Raw genomic sequence first — 20003 nt, forward strand, 5'->3', positions numbered from 1 at the left:
GATTGGGGGCGAATCAATACGCAGCTATTCTTTGGAATTCGCACTTCTCTGGATTTTGCAATGCAAGTAATGTGTACCAAATGGCACACAGCAGGGGGAAGGGTGCATAAGAATGCATCGATTTGTGAAAATACCATGTGAAAATGCTGTGCGTTAGGGAAAACTGCTTGCAAAAAATGTGCATATTGGGGGGGGAAATGTGCAATAAAATGGAGATGAATATTTTGTAGTCTTTCAAGACCCAAACTATGAAAATTTCAAGGCTTGCTTGTATTAATTCCCCAAGGCAGAAATTTGTACAAATTGCCTAATCCAGAAATATGCATTATCAACTAAAAATCTCACATGTGGCCCCTTTCAGAGAAGCAGCTACAGTGGTACCTCTGGTTAAGTACTTAATTCGTTCCGGAGGTTTGTTCTTAACCTGAAGCACCACTTTCCCAAATGGGGCCTCCTGCTGCCGCCGCGCCACTGGAGCACAATTTATGTTCTCATCCTGAAGCAAAGTTCTTAACCTGAAGCACTGTTTCTGGCTTAGCGGAGTCTGTAACCTGAAGCGTATGTTACCTGAAGCGTATGTAACCTGAGATACCACTGTATTCAGAAGGGCAGCTCCTGGAGAGTAAACTCAGAGGTGTGGTCTAGTTGGGAAAGTTACTGGTAGTCTCTGCAAGTTCCCAGGCCTCAACAGCAATGAAGTTTTGTTCTACACATAACTCAGCTTGTAGCGAATTTCTATGTAAAGAGCAGAGGGAAACTCACGAAGTTAAGCCGCTGAGGAGTTCTACTTGGGATCATTCGGTCCTGTAATAATGTAAGCAAGTCTCATAGACGGGGATGCGCAGAACAGCACCGAAAGAGACATCAGAAATGTCTGTGTTTGCTAGGACTGGGGTGATGGTGTGTTTCAGTCTTCAAATCCATAAGTTGGATTTTGGTCAGAGAAAATGGTTCAAAACAAGATTCCTATTTTCATGTAATGGCCTAGATTAGAGTTCCTGGAACAACGGGAGAGCCTACTTCACAAAGAGGAAGAAAAGCTGCAGAATGCCGTGATAAATATTTATTACCAGTTGATGGACCGGCATGCATTTTGAGCAATGCACTTTTTATTTTATTTTTTAAAAAAGGATAATAAATAAAAGATAGAGCATCTCTTTACAGCTGCTGCCGTAACTCCCCAAGATGCTGAAAGTTACCTGTAACAAGCAGCACTCTCGCTCTCGCTCTCTTTCACAGTATATCAGAGTTGCACAAGAAAATGAAAGGATTAACCATAATCTTAATGTGTCAAGCAGGGGTTCAGCAGCAGGAAATGCAGTTTGCTGGCCAGGAAGTGCAAAGTGTTAGTGGGGAAGGTGCAATTTGCACTGGAGAAACAGCTGGATGGAGGGATTGCTTAACCCTTCTCTTGCTCATAGCTTTTTCTTCCTACAGCCCTCATCCGCAGCTGCTTTTCTTATCTTGACTGGGGTTCCAGACCTGTTTGCCTTGTCATGGAGGGAGTGGGGGACGGGTTGAAGGAAGAAGATTTGTAACTGGCTGACTGACCGAACCCAAAGGGTGCTCATCAATGGTTCCTCTTCATCCTGGAGAAGAGTGACTAGTGGGGTGCCACAGGGTTCTGTCTTGGGCCCGGTCTTATTCAACATCTTTATCAACGACTTGGATGATGGACTCAAGGGCACCCTGATCAAATTTGCAGATGACACCAAACTGGGAGGGGTGGCTAACACCCCAGAGGACAGGATCACACTTCAAAACGACCTTGACAAATTAGAGAACTGGGCCAAAACAAACAAGATGAATTTTAACAGGGAGAAATGTAAAGTATTGCACTTGGGCAAAAAAAATGAGAGGCACAAATACAAGATGGGGGACACCTGGCTTGAGAGCAGTACATGTGAAAAGGATCTAGGAGTCTTGGTTGACCACAAACTTGACATGAGCCAACAGTGTGACGCGGCAGCTAAAAAAGCCAATGCAATTCTGGGATGCATCAATAGGAGTATAGCATCTAGATCAAGGGAAGTAATAGTGCACACTGACAAACTGGAACGTGTCCAGAGGAGGGCAACCAAAATGGTCAAAGGCCTGGAAACAATGCCTTATGAGGAACGGCTAAGGGAGCTGGGCATGTTTAGCCTGGAGAAGAGGAGGTTAAGGGGTGATATGATAGCCATGTTCAAATATATAAAAGGATGTCACAGAGAGGAGGGAGAAAGGTTGTTTTCTGCTGCTCCAGAGAAGCGGACACGGAGCAATGGATCCAAACTACAAGAAAGAAGATTCCACCTAAACATTAGGAAGAACTTCCTGACAGTAAGAGCTGTTCGACAGTGGAATTTGCTGCCAAGGAGTGTGGTGGAGTCTCCTACTTTGGAGGTCTTTAAGCAGAGGCTTGACAACCATATGTCAGGAGTGCTCTGATGGTGATTCCTGCTTGGCAGGGGGTTGGACTCGATGGCCCTTTTGGTCTTTTCCAACTCTATGATTCTATGATTCTATGATTCTAAGTGGTGCAAGAGGAAGCAGCAGGTAAAGGAGGGGCAGCAGGTTAAACACACCCACCCTTCTTGCAGATATGAATATTGTGCAGCATGAAGTGACTGGATGCGTAAGAACTCTTTGAATAATATTTTTATGGGTCTGAGCAATGTTGATTGTGTGGCAAGTTCCTGCCTCCCACCAGGTATACAGTGGTGCCTCGCAAGACGAAAAGAATCCGTTCTGTGATTCTCTTCGTCTAGCGGTTTTTTCATCTTGCGAAGCAAGCCCATTGACGGATTAGCAGATTAGCACTATTAGCGCTATTAGCGGCTTTTAGTGGCTTATCGGCTTATCGGATCAGCTGATAAGTGGCTTAGCGGCTTAGAAAAGGGGGGGAAGGGGGGAAACCCGCAGGAACTCGCAAGACATTTTCGTCTTGCGAAGCAAGCCCATAGGAGATTTGTTTTGCGAAGCACCTCCAAAACGGAAAACTCTTTCGTCTAGCGAGTTTTCCGTCTTGCGAGGCATTCGTCTTGCGGGGCACCACTGTATTAGTTTAGGCATTAGTCCTATCCTACTATCCGGCTTCAGCCTCTTGCTTGAAGACCGGGTAGGGTTAACCACCAACAGGGGGAGCCCTGCTGATGCACATCAACTAGGAACTCCTCCAGGGTCACCGCTCGGGGGCGTGCCTTGGGCCCTGGCCTCCCTAGGCTTCGGACGAGGCCACGCCCCCCGGAATCCTTTACCGGACTACTCTTCAATATTTGGGGAAGGTGATGCAACTCCCCCCACACACACACACACATCTACATAACAATACCTCTACCAATGCCTAACTGCCAAAATCAAAGGAGTTGTGATGATTTGCTACGAGGTAGGCGAAAAACCAAATGGCCAGTGCCAATTTGCCACGTGGAAAAAAATCCTACCAGGCCCCTTAATGGCGACCAACCGAGGTCCATAGCAAGGTCAGAAGGTAAACCTTAAAGGGCGGGTGGGTGGGAAACCATATCAGCTGCGCGGGCCCAAAGAGGAAGACCCCGGGGCTGTGCCTGCCTTAAATGCGGCAACCCACACACCCCGAGCCAGCCAATTGGCTGGCTCAGGGGATGATGCATCCCAAGGATTTCCCAAAGCGCGTGGGGCTGGAAACCAGCCTCCGCGCTCATGTTGGGGGCGTGAGCCCGTAACCCCACCTCCTCCTGATGTCCAAAGTGGCTTTATGCATCCAGTCACTTCATGCTCCTCCTTTCGGAAATCGACATGGCTTAAACCCATAAAAATATTATTCAAAGTTTGCTCTTCAGAAACGTGACAAAACACATCAAATGATACATCCATAACATCTTAGAGACCAACACGGCTCCATAACATCTATTGTGCTGTTTGTCCAGCACAGGCTCAGCATCTTAAAAATAATAACTCCAAAAATCAAAATGATGTCTCTCTCCCCCTTCCCAGAATGAGGGAACCTGTCATAGGGGATGCCCTTTCGAAAATCTGTGCCAGGGCCATGGCTGCCCTGTCCTTTCTCACACTACGCCCCTGGGTAGTTGCGTGGATTGGTATTTTAAAAATATATATATTTATTTAACACAGAAGTATATGCACTGATCTGATATACATCCCCCCATCTGACATTTATAGCATATATGACACTCTAGCACCAACTGCAGCCATCAGAGATCATTCTCCAAGCTACCATGAGGCCGATTCTAGAGAATGTGGCTCAGAGAGTGTAGGCATGAACTGTAATGCGGCAATGTTATGCCATTGCTCGCATCACCAAGTCCGAGATACAGGTTCCCAGTCCACACAGATTTAATTTGGTAAGGGCTGGAGAAGAAAGAGAAAAGGGTGATTTTGGAACAACGTTGGAAGGACAGGTTGATTCAGAATTGTTATTACGAAAGAAATCTGTGCTCCGAGGAGATAAAAAGTGGAGATTCATCTCTCAGGCAAGGCTGCTGAGGCAAAAAAAAAAAAAAAAAAAAAAAGACAAGAAAAAACCCTCCAGTAATTCAAGAAACAATTAGCTGTCACTTCTCAGGGGTAGCAGACTGTGAAAAGTAGTTAGATGGTGATATAATCTTTGTATTATGACTGGCTTTGGAAGAAAATTCTCATGGCGGTGAATCTAGAGTCAATCCTGTGTGAGGCCATTTTTTATTATGTGGCCATATTTAGTTGGCAGAATCAACCTACTCAGACCAGCTCAGGTGATGGATAGAGATTGGGGGAGAAATCCAGTCCTGTCAGCTTTTTTGTGTGAACACACCTGTCCTGGCCCTCACTATGCCTGGAGTACTCAACCTCAAAATTTAATGCGCAAATCAGATTGGTACCTAGGTAAGGCACAGCAGGTATGTAAGAGACTAAGGCATTGATCCCATACACTAAGGCATTCATCCCACAAGTGCAATGGTCCCTGCCTTTTCCTTTTGAAAGACGGAGTGGGAACAGCAGTTGTTGTTGTTATTGTTGTCGTCGTCATTGTCATCGTCGTCATCATTATTCATACCCTGCGCATCTGGCTGGGTTTCCCCAGCCACTCTGCGTGGCTTCCAACAAAATTTTAAAATACAATAGTCCTTCAGATATTAACAGCTTCCCTAAACAGGGCTGCCTTCAGATGTCTTCTAAAAGTCTGGTAGTTGTTTTTTTCCTTTGACATCTGATGGGAGGGTGTTCCACAGGACAGGTGGCACTACCGAGAAGGCCCTCTGCCTGGTTCCCTGTAACCTCACCTCTCGCAGTGAGGGATCTGCCAGAAGGCCCTCGGCACTGGACCTCAGCATCTGGGCAGAACGATGGGGGCGGAGACACTCCTTCAGGTATACTGGACTGAAGCCATTTAGGGCTTTAAAGGTCAGCACCAACACTTTGAATTGTGCTCGGAAACGTACTGGGAGCCAATGCAGGTCTCTCAGGACTGGTGTTATAAGGTCTTGGCAGCCGCTCCCAGTCTGGCTGCTGCATTCTGGATTAGTTGTAGTTTCCGGGCCACCTTCAAAGGTAGCCCCACGTAGAGCGCATTGCAGTAGTCCAAGTGAGAGATAACTAGAGCATGCACCACTCTGGCAAGACAGTCTGTTGGCAGATAGGGTCTCAGCCTGTGTACCAGATGGAGCTGGTAGACAACTGCCCTGGACACAGTTAGTGGCCAGAGTCTCAGGATTGGGCGAGCAAAAGGACACTTCTTTGAGTAAGTTGGGCTTGTGATGTCTGTTTGCGCCAGCGCTAACATCTCCATGTCCATGTCCTTGCATGTGGGGTTGGAGCAAAGTCAGCATCCAATTTACCCTCAGTTTGCCTCCTGAAGAGGCTTTCATTAGTAGGAGGAGATGCTGGAGGTTTCTCCACAGCAAGAGGTGTATGATCGGGGTGCCCAGTGCCATAGGGGCATAACACTCCCCTGTCAACCTGCTTGGTCCCTCTCCTGTACCCAGATCTCCATTCTTTGGGCTTCTGACCTCCTTCCCAGGCTCAGACACTTATTGGGGTCCTGACTTCACTTCTCCCATCCCACAAGAACACTCTCTGGTGTCATCTACATCCAGCTCCTTGAGCTCCACCAGGATCTAACCATTCCTGCCACTCCATGAGACTCACGGCGCTTCCTAATCTGCACTTCCTGAAACAATATGGGAACTGAAATGCAGCTGTCCTAAAAAGCTGCCTTCTGGCAAATCACACCATTGGCCCATCTAGCTCAGCAAGGCCTACACTGACTGGCAGCCGCTCTCAAAGGTTTCAGACAAGGGGCCTGTCCTGTGTGCTGGGGACAGGGATGGGGCAATCCATCTATTTCACTTACTCATTTTTCCAATCTTCAGCTGTCCATCAGTCCTTATGCACTGGTTTGGAAAGCGAAAGTGGAGAATTAAGTCCTCATGAAAACCCATCAGCATCTTAACGTGACTTTCTCCTAATATACAGATTTTTTAATACAGTTTTAGCCTTTTCGCAAAGCAGTCTTCCCTAATATAATCCATATGGTGTTATTTTCCCCAGTATATAGGCACATCTATGCATACTTTAAATCGTATGAAGTTTCGTACACATTGGTCGACTGGAGAAGTGCTCTGCAAAATTCAAAAAAAATGTGAATTTTGATTGGTGGCTGTGTTTCATGTTGCATCCCATGGCAACACGGAAGGCAACCCAGAAAGGGTTACTTCTGGGTTTCACCACTCGTGCATGTGCAGACGCTCAAAATGATGTCATGCACATGCGCAGAAGCGACGAATCACAACCCGTGCACGCCCAGACGCGGGTTGCCTTCCGCTCATGTTGCAAACAGGGGTCCAGAAAGGATCCTGTTCGCAACCAGAGGTACCTCTGTACTGTGTATTATTTTGGAGAGTGTGGATTAGGTAAAGTCTCCTTCAAATGCAAATTGAAGAGAATTTGTCTCCCCCAGCATTACATCAGCTACATCACTCTGGGATCATGTTTTGCCAACCATATATTCTGTTAGGGGTATGTGAGAGAAAAACAGAATAAAATAAGTGTCAGGGAACTGACATCAGAGGAAAGGGAGTTGGTAGGGCTCCCAGAGACTGGGAGAGAGTCAGCAGCCAAAGCAGGGACAAGGAGGGGGAGCGAGGGGTCTCTGGAGGAGGATCTCAGTAATGCTGAGAGAGACGCAGCAGCCCAGGCAGGAAACAGCCGGGGAGAGAAAGGGGTGAGAGACACATCCAGCGAAAATAGCGGGGAGGTGTCAGAAGCAACTGCAGGGAGACCCATGCTTCGCCGGAAGCTGCCACGTCGTGAGTCCAGGAGACGCGTTTCCGTTAAGGAACTTCTTTGCTGGAAGCGCTTCCGCAGGCAGCCACTGTCAGACTCTACTAGTGACTAGAGCAGACATGTCTGAGGAGCTCTGTCACACACAGAGGTTTGTGGGGCCGCACAAACTCTGAAGGGGCACAATTTTAAGCACAAGCAGCTAATCATCCCCTGACAGCAGTCTGACAGTCTTTGTACGCTGCCTGTGCAGGAGAAAGCATCATGAGCAACCCAGCCGGAACCGGAGAGGCAGGGGTTGGAGCTGGTCCAAGCTTGGAAGAAAGGTATCAAGCTCTGGAGGTCCAACTTGCGCTGCAGACGGCGAGGCTCGAGGAGAGAAGGGCTCAGGATGCTGACAAAAAGGGGAGAACCACTCAGTTCCCCAGAAAGGTACCAGGATTGGTGCAGAAGTTTGGGGGGGACCCCAAGGATTACCATGCCTTTAGGACCGAGATGCAATATGCCCTGAATGTGCAGTTTGATGAGTTCCCTGATGAGGAATCGCGAGTTGCTTTCGTAATTGGGCATCTTGAGAAGGGGGCGCGGGACTGGGTTCGACCCCTGATGGCAACGCACAACGTTATCCTAAAGGACACTATGAAATTCTTTCGTGCAATGGATATCATGTTTTCCAGCGATATTGAGGAAGGGGTGGTGCGCAGACAGCTAATGGCTTGCAAGCAGGGAAGCAGATCTGTCCGTGAGTACTGGACTGAATTTACCATGCTGATTCACAGATTGGGGTGGGATTTATCGGCAGCACCCATTCAGATGCTATTTGAAGAAGGTCTTTCTTCGGCTGTGAAAGACGAGCTGTCCAGGAGCCCCAGGGCGGTGTCTATGGATCAGCTGACCAAATCTGCGCTGACCATTGGAGCGCGCCAGGAGGCAAGAGCCTTGGAGAGGCGGGAAGGGAGAGGGGAACGTTGGAAGGAGTTACGCATTCCAGACATTCCTGAGCCAGCTTTCCCGCCGGCAGAGCCGATGGAAATCGGAACAGCCCGCGCGCGCGCAGTTTCAAAGCCCAGTGAGGGGGCGAAGAAGGAGGGAAAGGGAGCCCGGAAATGCTATCTCTGCCAACAGCCAGGCCACTTTGCCAGAGTCTGCCCCCAGAGGAAGGAATGGCAAGGGATGGTGGGAGCAGTTGAGGGGGGAGAGCAGGGAGAAACGGAGCAGGTAAAAGCCAACGCCTGGTTGCCACCGTCAGGGCACTGCAGCCAGGCCAAAGAGCAGTGAAAGTGCCCGTGCCAGAAGCTCCTCGACCTGCTCTAGTGATTGAAGTGTCGCTAGAGCTGCAAAATGGACACCCCCTAAAAATAAAGGCGCTGTTGGACTCAGGCAGCTCCTGCAATTTTATGAGCAAGGAGTTTGCTGCTGAACATCAGATACAGACTATCCCTTTAAGCAACCCCCTGCAGGTGACCACGATCGATGGCAGGGAACTGTTGGGAGGAGGAGTTAGCTTGCAGACCGTCCCAATGATAATGAGGGTGGCAAGGCACACAGAACTGATAGCGTTTAATGTGGCCACCTTGGGAGGCGCTCCCATTATTTTGGGAATGAGCTGGCTAGCCTTACATGATCCGCTGGTGGGCTGGCATCAAAGAGTGGTTTCCTTCGGTTCAGCACATTGCTTAGAACACTGCAGGGGGGAAAAGGGGTCAGCAGGGGCCCAAGCCACCCTGGCAGGGACTGAAGTAATGGGGAAGGGGAAGGTGCCACCACAGTATGCTGATCTCAGCGACGTGTTCAGCGAGAAGGAAGCTGACCAACTACCCCCGCATAGGCCCTTTGATTGCCAGATCAATTTACTCCCTGGAGCACAGCTTCCTGTAGGCAAGTTGTATGCCATGTCAGACAGGGAAATGCAGGAGTTGCGAGCGTTCATTGACAAGAACCTGAAGAGAGGCTTCATCAGAGAGTCCAAGGCAGCGGGGGGTAGCCCAGTGTTTTTTGTGGATAAAAAAAACACGGACAAGCCGAGACTGGTATGTGACTTTAGGCGGTTAAATGCAGTGACAGAGCCGGCGGCTTTTCCTATGCCCAGGATTGATGATATTTTGACCAGGGTGCGGAAAGGAAAGATTTTTACAAAGCTGGACCTAAGGGGGGCGTACAACCTGATACGTATAAGGAAAGGGGATGAATGGAAGACCACCATGTTCACCCCTTTGGGGGCATTTGAATACCTCGTTATGCCTTTTGGATTACAAACAGGCTCCGCGTGTTTTCAAGCCTTCATGAACCACGTACTGGGGCCTTTGCTCTACAAGAATTGCGTGGCCTTCTTAGATGACGTGTTGGTGTATTCGGAGAATGAGGAGCAACATGTGAGAGACGTCAGAGAAGTGTTGAGCAGGCTGCAAGCCAACAGGCTGTGGGTGAAACTGGAGAAGTGTCAGTTTCATACCAAGGAGGTGGAATTCCTGGGGTACCGCTTGTCAGACAAGGGGTTGGCCATGGACCCCGGCAAGGTTCAAGCGGTGCTGGAATGGAAAACACCCAAGACCAAGAAGGATGTGCAGAGGTTCCTAGGGTTTGGAAACTTTTATCGTAAGTTCATCCGAAACTTCGCCCACCTGACGGCGCCCATCACGGACTGTCTCAGCAGTAAAAAGAAGTTTGTTTGGACGGGGGAGGCGGAGCGAGCGTTTGAGGAACTGAAAAGGGCCTTCGCCTCTGATGAACAACTTCTACATGTGGATTTACAAAAAAAGCTGAGGGTCGAAACAGACGCTTCTGACAGAGCCATAGGGGCGGTGCTTCTTCTGCAGCCGGGGAAGGAGGGGTCAGAGTGGCGACCGTGTGCCTTCTTTTCGCGAAAGCTGAACAAATCTGAGAGGAACTACACGGTGTACGATCGGGAACTTCTTGCGATTCATGAGGCCTTCCGGAGATGGAGGCACCTGCTAATTGGTGCACAACAGAAGGTGCAAGTGTGCACGGACCATAAGAATCTAGAGTATTGGAGAACTGCGCGAGTGCTCAACCAACGGCAGTTGAGATGGGCCCAGGAGTTCTCCAAATTTAACTTTGAGATTTGTTACGTACCAGGCCCAGAGAACGTTAGGGCGGACGCTCTCTCACGCAAACCTGAATATTTGGAGGGAGAGGGTGCACCCGAAGAGACCCATGTCATTCCCGAGGACCGCTGGGTGTGTGGGGCGGCATTGGTGGGGCAAAGGGAACTGGTAGAGGGAACGGTGCAGGATGAATACGCCCAGGACAAACTCAGGGGTCTCAGGAGGGAGGGAGACAAACCCGGGGGTTTTGAGGAGAGAAACGGGGCGTTGTACTACAAGGGAGCGTTATACATACCTGAAGGGGAATTGAGGGAAAAGGTACTCAAGCAACTGCACGATAGCCCCACAGCAGGGCATTTTGGGCAACACAAAACCATGTGGCTGGTTACCAGGGAATTCTGGTGGCCCAAGGTCAGGGAAGATGTGCGGGAGTATGTGAGAGGGTGTGACCAATGCCAACGAGCCAAGGGGGAGAGGCGGGCACCGGCAGGTTTATTAGAACCACTACCCACGCCGGAAAGGCCATGGGAGGCAGTGGCAATAGATTTCATGACTGATCTGCCCAGGTCCAAAGGGAAAACAGCCATCATGGTTGTGGTAGACCTGTTAACCAAGATGGCCCACTTTATAGCCTGCTCACATGCGGTCACAGCGGAAGAAACCGCTAAATTGTTTGTGGAAAATGTGTTTAGGCTGCATGGCGCCCCCTTGAGGGTGGTTTCTGACCGAGGGAAACAATTTACTTCCAGGTTCTGGAGGAAGCTCATGAGCTTATTGCATGTAGAGGTGAATTTCTCAACTGCCCGTCATCCAGAAACCAACGGGCAGGCGGAAAGAGCTAATGGTGTCCTCCAGCAATATTTGAGGTGTTATGTGAATGACAGAGAGAATGATTGGGTGGAGAAGCTGGCGTTGGCAGAATTTGCCTACAACAATGCAGAGAACGTGTCCACGGGGATGAGCCCCTTTTTGGCTAATCACGGGTGTCATCCCCGAGCCTTCCCAGGGGGGGAAGGGGAGAACTGGAGCGTTCCAGCCGCAGAACAGTTCGTTGAAGAAATGGAAGCGATCCATCGCCAGCTCCAACTTAATTTAAACAGGGCGAAGGAGGAATATAAGAGGCAGGCAGACAAAACCAGAAGGGAAGGGGAAAGCATTAGGGTGGGGGACCAGGTGTGGCTGTCCACCCAAGGGTTACCATTCAAAGGAGGTTGTAAGAAGTTAAGACCCAAAAGGCTGGGCCCATTTGAAGTCACGCAACAGGTCAACCCAGTGGCTTTCAGACTCCGGTTACCGAACCACATGAAGTTGCACCCAGTGTTCCACAGGTCGTTGCTGTCACCGTATAAAGGGGACAGAGAGGGGAGGGTCAATAGGGGACCAGCTATGGAGGAAAAAGAACACAGCTACCATGGAGCGGAGATTCTCGATTCCAGGTGGAAGGGAGAGCAAGTAGAGTATTTGGTAATGTGGGAAGGGGAGCCGGAGTCGGAAAACACCTGGGTCAGGGCAGAGGATGTAGATGACGAGGTTTTGATTGAAACTTTTCATCAGAGATTCCCTCGTAAACCCCAGCCAGTGGCGAGGTTCCGGAGGGAATACTTCGCCACCACCGACGAAGAAGAAGAGTTGGAGGGGTTCTCTGATTCCGAGGTGGAGGAGGATTCAGCGAGTCGGAACGAAGACCGATGGAGGGAAATGTTCGAGACGTCTGAAGATGAAGAGGATTCTTTTCGGGGTTTCAACTCCTCACCGCCCAGAGGAGAGAGTAGGGGCGGGGGAGAAGGGGGCCCTGGAGGGGAGGTGGATGTCAGGGAACTGACATCAGAGGAAAGGGAGTTGGTAGGGCTCCCAGAGACTGGGAGAGAGTCAGCAGCCAAAGCAGGGACAAGGAGGGGGAGCGAGGGGTCTCTGGAGGAGGATCTCAGTAATGCTGAGAGAGACGCAGCAGCCCAGGCAGGAAACAGCCGGGGAGAGAAAGGGGTGAGAGACACATCCAGCGAAAATAGCGGGGAGGTGTCAGAAGCAACTGCAGGGAGACCCATGCTTCGCTGGAAGCTGCCACGTCGTGAGTCCAGGAGACGCGTTTCCGTTAAGGAACTTCTTTGCTGGAAGCGCTTCCGCAGGCAGCCACTGTCAGACTCTACTAGTGACTAGAGCAGACATGTCTGAGGAGCTCTGTCACACACAGAGGTTTGTGGGGCCGCACAAACTCTGAAGGGGCACAATTTTAAGCACAAGCAGCTAATCATCCCCTGACAATAAGTGAATCACAGACAGAATATATAGATATTTCAACAAGTCAACTATTAGAATAAAAGCTCATGCTGAAGTCATTTTGGGGGGGAAAGGGGGGATGAGCAAGTTGGCATCAGAATGTGTTCCTATGAAGTTTAACATTGTCTTGGCATGGGATTTTAATTCTTTTTGTCCAAAACGTGAACTGTGCTAATTACATATCAAGCTATGCTTAATACATAAATATGTTTTGTCCCCCCCCCCTTGTATTTTCAGGGTATTTTTCCTCACCAAAATAAGAATCATACCGAAAGGAGCTTTCTTGGGACTCAATGAAGTTGAAAAAATGTATGTACCTCCATATTCACTCATTACATTTGTATAATGATGTAGAAGGCTATTTTTGGTTTGGGGTTGTTTTTCCCCTCTCTTCCCTAGACCTGCACTGTGCTTTAATTAAGCTATCAGCTCACCGCTCCCATAGGAGCCTTCTCTTCATTCACTTAAGGACTGGGGGGGGGGTGAAGGAGAGTTCGCAAAGCCAATCTTCCAAAGCGGCGTTGCCACAATTACACCTGTGCATCCTTATGAAATAGGTTTTTCAATAAGGAGTTGATTGGTGGGCACTTATGAAGCAAACGGAATAAGAGATCACAAGAGAAGAGCAGAATCTGTAAGGCGACTTAAGGGCTGGTTCTTCTTCATGTGGTGGCACTGCGGTCTAAACCACTGAATCTCTTGGGCTTGCTAATCAGAAGGTCAGCAGTTCAAATCCCCACGACAGAGTGAGCTCCCGTTGTTCTGTCCCAGCTCCTGCCAACCTAGCAGTTCTGGGGCACCCAAAGTAGTTGCACTGGGAAGTACAGTGGTGCCTCGCAAGACGAAATTAATTCATTCCGCGAGTTTTTTCGTCTTGCGAATTTTTCGTCTTGCGAATCACGAAATCCCATAGGAATGCATTGAAATTCAATTAATGCGTTCCTATGGTCAAAAAAAGTCCAAACAAGCCAAATTTGGTACAACAAGAGTTTATTAAGTTCTCTTTAAAGTCACACATACTGTAAAGAGCATTTCAAAAACTGAAGAAACAATAAATTAAGTTTCTAAACATGACAGAAAAACATTTAAAAATCAACAAAGTGTACAGTACATTTTCTAAGACTCTGGGGGACAACTCGAAGAAGGTTCCTCTTCCACTCTTTGCTTCTTGCTGAAGAACCCCCTCCCCAACTGTTCCCCCAGCCGCCCACCACACAGAAATTCAAATCCAGAATTTTTTTTAAAAAAACAGCAGAGTGGCCCAATGGTCACAGAAAATCATAAAAATGCAGGAAAAAAACACACAAGCTTCCAGATTCTTGCAAACCCCTCCCCAACACCAAGTCCTTGAATTCCAAACACCCCAACCCAAAATCCAACCCCCCCAAAAAAAAAAAAGTTTTAAAAGTTTAAAAGAAGTTTTGGAAAAGCTTCAAAAATCACCAAAGTCTTCAAAAAAGGCTACCACACCGCGTTCTATGAGTTGCTCCTTGAAGTCAAGTCGCAACTGTATTAACGGTGTTAAGAAAAAGGAAACAAACTTGCAAGACGTTTTCGTTTTTCGTCTTGCGAAGCAAGCCCATAGGGAAATTCGTCTTGCGAAGCAGCTCAAAAAATGGAAAACCCTTTGGTCTAGCGAGTTTTCCGTCTTGCGAGGCATTCGTCTTGCGGGGCACCACTGTATTAAATAGAGACTCACTGATCCAACTGTCCATTGTGAAGGGTCCGGGGCAGGCGGTGCATAGACTGACAGCTGTCTTAAGCATATGATGATGCTGAAGCTGCACTCCTTCATTCGTCCAGGGGCGGTGTGTTCCATTTTGCCCCCCTTATTGCCGCCCCACTGCTGGCACCATGCGTCTCTCACCCATCTTGCATGGCGGTTACTTAGAACTAGTTCCTGAGAACCTCAGGAGGTTGAGTGCCCTTGCACCCAGGTCCTGCTTGCAGGTTTCCTATAGGCATCTGGTGGCTCTTGTGAGAACAGGATGCTAGACTAGACGGGCCACTGGACTGGATCTAGCAGGCCTCATTCTGTGTCCTTGGCAAAGACTGGTACTAGTTCAGTTGTGGAGGTTGGACATTAGGGTGAACTTGGCTCTGCCCCACCAGCCTGACGTCTTATTTACAGCAAGTCTAGGGGAGAACACTGGCCTGTCAGCTTCTTGCTAAGTCTCCATGTTTGCCTTTGTAGGAACCCCTTAGAGAGGAGGTTGGAGACAAAACTAGGATCAGTTGACTTTACCTGCCACTGGCAATTGGCTGTAATAATAATAATAATAATAATAATAATAATAATAATAATAATAATTTGTTTATTTATTTATACCCCGCCCATCTGGCTGGGTTTCCCCAGCCACTCTGGGCGGCTCCCAATAGAATATTAAAAACACGGCAAAACATCAAACATTAAAAACTTCCCTAAACAGGGCTGCCTTCAGATGTCTTCTAAAAGTCAGATAGTCGGGTTTTTTCTTCTTACCGAGAAGGCCCTCTGCCTCGTTCTCACTTCTCATAGTGAGGGAACCACGAGAAGGCCCTCAGAGCTGGACCTCAGTGTCCAGGCAGAATGATGGGGGTGGAGACGCTCCTTCAGGTATACTGGGCCGAGGCTGTTTAGGGCTTTAAAGTCAGCACAAACACTTTGAATTTTGCTTGGAAACATACTGGGAGCCAATGTAGGTCTTTCAGGACCGGTGTTATATGGTCTCAGCGGCCGCTCCCAGTCACCAGTCAAGCTGCCGCATTGTGTATTGTAGTTTCCGAGTCACTTTCAAAGGTAGCTGCACGTAGAGCGCATTGCAGTAGTCCATGTAGGAGATAACCAGAGCATGCACCACTCTGGCGGGACAGTCTGCGGGCAGATAGGATCTCAGCCAGAGTACCAGATGAAGCTGGTAGACAGCTGCCCTGGACACAGAACTGACCTGCTGCTCCATGGACAGCTCTGAGTCCAAAATGTAGCTCAGTAATAGAGTACCTGCATCGCATGCAGAACATCTCCAGCATCTCCAGGTAAGACTAAGAGAGGGCAGAGTCTGAAATCCTGCCAGTTAGTGTAGATAGCACTGAACTAGGTGGACCAAAGGCAGCTTAGTATGTTCCTGCCTTTAGCTTCCACCCTTCCACCCTGCAAGTCATCCTTGTGGGCCAATACTGGCTTGTTCATTTTTGCTGCAGATCCCTTGCCTCCCAGCAGGGCTCATGGAAGCATGAAGATGACTGCTGAGCCCACCTGTAAACTCTTTCTGTTGTTGTTCGTTACCTGCAGAAACCATATGTCTGCCTTGTATAAAGTGCGAAAAGGGGGGTGTTGACGAGGGAGGAAGCTTGTGACAAAACAAGTGGCTTTCATTTGAAAATATAGCGATGTGCTGTGGAAACTCTGTGGGGGAAACAGTTTAAAGTGTGGCAGCAATGAAAATAGGGGGTTGATGAATATGCAAACGAGACCAATCAGCATCGGCGGCGTCTGCAGATGAGAAGCAGCAATGAAATGTGAAATGGCTCACAAATCAAAAATATAACCCATAAAACATTCATTGGAAATATTCATGATAATGGAGGGGCACAAACTATATAATCAAGTGATATATTTGCATATAAAAAAGGAGACCCCCTTGTATGAGATTCTTCCACCTGCCTCCCCCCTGCCCCACAATATCATACACACACACAAAAACCAAGATTAAAGTCAACGGTAGGCTATTTAAAGGAAATGGCTATTAGTAATATGATGCCTCCATGTGGTAAAATGTATTTTTCCTAGAGTATACAAATTAGATACTTCAATACACATGCGGCGCGCTGTGTTAGCACGAAGCTAGCGGGGAAAGAAATTCCCACAATGGATATATTCGCTGCAGAAGTTTAGTGAATTAAAAATTTCATGTCTGTGAGAAGGGAATGGATGACTTCAAACAGGCTCTCGAGGACCCATCTGCAGGGCCTATCGACTGAAGAGAGAGCTTAATGGAAAAACATCATTGTGCTGAATTTTGTAGGGGGAGAGAAAAACAACTTTTCCACAGAGGGGAAAGCTTTTGCATTGGTAAGAGATTCGAGCCTATCATCCCACAGGGTGTGGATCTGCATAAATGTAACGAGATCTGCACCGGGGTGCTCAGATACGGTTAAGGCTTGTGAATAACTAAGCCACTGCACATTGGTATGCAAGGTGCAGATCGGAGACGCTTTCAGACTGTCGCTCTTTAGCAGGTGGAATTCAGTCACATACCAGATAATTCAGGTGGTGCAATTAAAGTGGATTTGGCACTCTCGTGCAGTCAAGATGCTCCTCTCTGTCCCACCCCTAGGGGAAAAAAGAACCAGGCTTTTTGCAATAGGGAAAATGATGGAGAAATGTGAGCTATCTGTTCTAAATTTAGGTGGAAGAAAAATTGCCACGTCTCAGGGCTTGACCTGAAGTTCCAGGCATTTAGACCCTTTCTCAGTGTCTCCAGGGAAGGGGGTGAAACATGAATGGGGAACCAGTTGGTTGCCTTCCATATGTTTGTTGTTGTTGTTTAGTCATTCAGTCGTGTCCGACTCTTCGTGACCCCATGGACCAGAGCACGCCAGGCACTCCTGTCTTCCACTGCCTCCCGCAGTTTGGTCAAACTCATGCTGGTAGCTTCGAGAACACTATCCAACCATCTCATCCTCTGTCGTCCCCTTCTCCTTGCGCCCTCCATCTTTCCCAACATCAGGGTCTTTTCCAGGGAGTTTTCTCTTCTCATGAGGTGGCCAAAGTATTGGAGCCTCAGCCTCACGATCTGTCCTTCCAGTGAGCACTCAGGGCTGATTTCCTTCAGAATGGATCGGTTTGATCTTCTTGCAGTCCATGGGACTCTCAAGAGTCTCCTCCAGCACCATAATTCAAAAGCATCAATTCTTCGGTGATCAGCCTTCTTTATGGTCCAGCTCTCACTTCCGTACATCACTACTGGGAAAACCATAGCTTTTACTATATGGACCTTTGTTGGCAAGGTGATGTCTCTACTTTTTAAGATGCTGTCTAGGTTTGTCATTGCTTTTCTCCTTCCATATGTTGCTGGAGTCCAATTTTGAACATTCCTGGACCTTCGCCATGCTACCTGAGACTGATGGGATTTGGGGATCTAAGAACAGTTTCCCCAGACCAGGGTAAAGGGGCCAAAACCAAGGGGTTGGACTCATTTCTGCTCTTCTTGATCAGAGATTTTGCTGTAAGCTCTGCTTCCGGAGGTGCTAGACACAGCCAGCTTTTCCTCTAGCTAGATGCCCAGACCTTGAACCTAGGATCTCCTTGAGGGACAGCGCCCATCCAGCAAACCTGAGGAATCTGTCACTTTTGCAGAGCCTTCAGGCCTTGATATATGTGCTGCAAGATTAGTGGCTTCCATAACAGTTGATGGGGCTCCTAGGTGCCATTACTATTTGGCTATCTTTCACCAACCCAAAATAGAAGGACGTTGCTTCTAATTCCTAGTTGCTCAATAGCCAGTCTCTTGGAGACAGAAAGATGATCTCATTGCAGATGCACAGCTATGTGCTTAGTTAAGGGATGGGGAATCCGTGGTTCTCCAGCTGTTCCTTGGGCTATCAGCTCCCTTCAGGATCAGGCACCATGGCCAATGGTTAGGGATGATAGGGTTTGTACTCCAACATCTGGAAGGCCACTGGTTCCCCCTCTCTGTCTTTGTCTAGTAGGGCTAGCACTCCAACTGTTCTGGGATAGGCCAGTCAGGTCTGTGTCCTCCAAATACATTGTCAGTGGCTGCAAGCAGGAATGCTAGAGGATTCCATCGCAAATGGAAACAGGAGCAGAAATTGCTGCAATTCTCATGCACATCCAAGGTCAGGAGTGGAAAGCACACAAATGAATAGGAGTGGTGTTCACTATCATAGGTACTTTAGTCTGCACGCATTATGTAAATAGATATGTTGTTTCCCACAATGTTTTTGGCATTTCCCATCCGTTGTGCTGAAATTAATTATGTAATGAATTGCATAATAAATTCAATTTGCCTTGGCCATAGCGGATAGCAAAACGAATGGTGTAGGTTGTAGCAAAATATGAGCCGAAGCAGTACTGACTGTAACAAATGTAGGGTAGAATGGAAATTGCTTTTGCCCCCCTAGACCCACCCAGACTACAATAGAGATTTGACTCAACCGATCAAAAAACTTTGCTACATCATCTGGACATTGCAACATGGAGCCTAATCTGTCATCTAGCTAGTTTCATGGTGGTAGATTCCTGCAAAAATTGCTGACCCTGCCAAGGAAAACTTGGCCATGGAAGAAAGGTGGCCTGTTGTCTTTTGTGGGAGCGCAGCTGGCACAGCTTTGCCGTAATGAAGCCAAATTTTGGCAATCCAAGGCCTTGTGTGTGACTTCTGAAATCCACAATGGTCCAATAGCATCGCTTAGGTGTCTTGTTTGTTTCCTTTTCCCCATCCCTCTTCTGGCCTGCAAGTGGTACACCTGGCAGCTCCCTTTCTCTTGCCAAGGCCTATCAGTAGGAGAGACCTTGACTATTGTGATACCCTTACAGCTCCTTGAAGAAGTAATAATTTTTTAAAATGGAGCTGATCATTTGTTATTCCTGCCAATAACTCACAGCTGCTATCAAAGAGCAAAGCTTTTGCTTGGCTTGTTTTAAAACTTTTTGGATGAGCAGACCAAGAGCGGCGGTGATGTAGTTTGCAAGGTATCAAAGGAGCGAGAGCATAGTACAGTGGTGCCCCGCAAGACGAATGCCTCGCAAGACGGAAAACCCGCTAGACGAAAGGGTTTTCCGTTTTGGAGGTGCTTCGCAAAACGAATTTCCTATGGGCTTGCTTCGCAAGACGAAAAAGTCTTGCGAGTTCCTGCGGGGTTTTTTTCCTTTTCCCTCCTTTTCCCCAAGCCGCTAAGCCACTTATCAGCTGATCCTAAGCTGCTAAGCCGCTTAACAGCTGATCCGCTAAGCCGCTTATCAGCTGATCCGCTAAGCCGCTAAACCGCTTATCAGCTGATCCGCTAAGCCCGCTAAGCCGCTAATAGCGCTAAGCCGCTAAGCCGCTAATGGGCTTGCTTCGCAAGACAAAAAAACCGCAAGACGAAGAGACTCACGGAACGGATTCTTTTTGTCTTGCGAGGCACCACTGTAATCCTCTGAGTTTATCAAAATGATACCTAAATACATCCTCTGTAGAGTGTCATGTATATAAAGGTCAGTGTTGTTCATTGCAATTCTGTTTCTGGCAAGGGATAACACACAGCAACAGGAAATATGGGCACATTTTGTCCATAACAAGCTTTCTGAGAATTGTTCAAATTTTGAAGGCTGTATCTACAATCTAGTGTTCTGCCAAAGATTATGGGTTGTAGCCAAACTTAGTCAGAATAAAGGTAATGGTACCCCTGACCGTCAGGTCCAGTCACGGACGACTCTGG

At 48.1% G+C, this 20003-nt stretch overlaps 1 protein-coding gene across 2 annotated transcripts in view; it reads left to right on the top strand.

The window, feature by feature from the left end:
* FSHR (follicle stimulating hormone receptor) overlaps nucleotides 1-20003 on the top strand; it is a gene marked incomplete at its 5' end in the record, with an annotated part of 92536 nt that overhangs the window by 27465 nt on the left and 45068 nt on the right. For both annotated transcript variants that reach the window (XM_082217530.1, XM_082217531.1), the window contains one exon: nucleotides 12819-12890. In XM_082217530.1, the coding sequence (XP_082073656.1) occupies nucleotides 12819-12890 (72 nt within the window). The remainder of the gene's footprint in view (nucleotides 1-12818; nucleotides 12891-20003) is intronic.

Source organism: Podarcis vaucheri, assembly GCF_965113315.1.
Source record: "Podarcis vaucheri genome assembly, chromosome: 3".
Classification (NCBI taxonomy): domain Eukaryota; kingdom Metazoa; phylum Chordata; class Lepidosauria; order Squamata; family Lacertidae; genus Podarcis; species Podarcis vaucheri.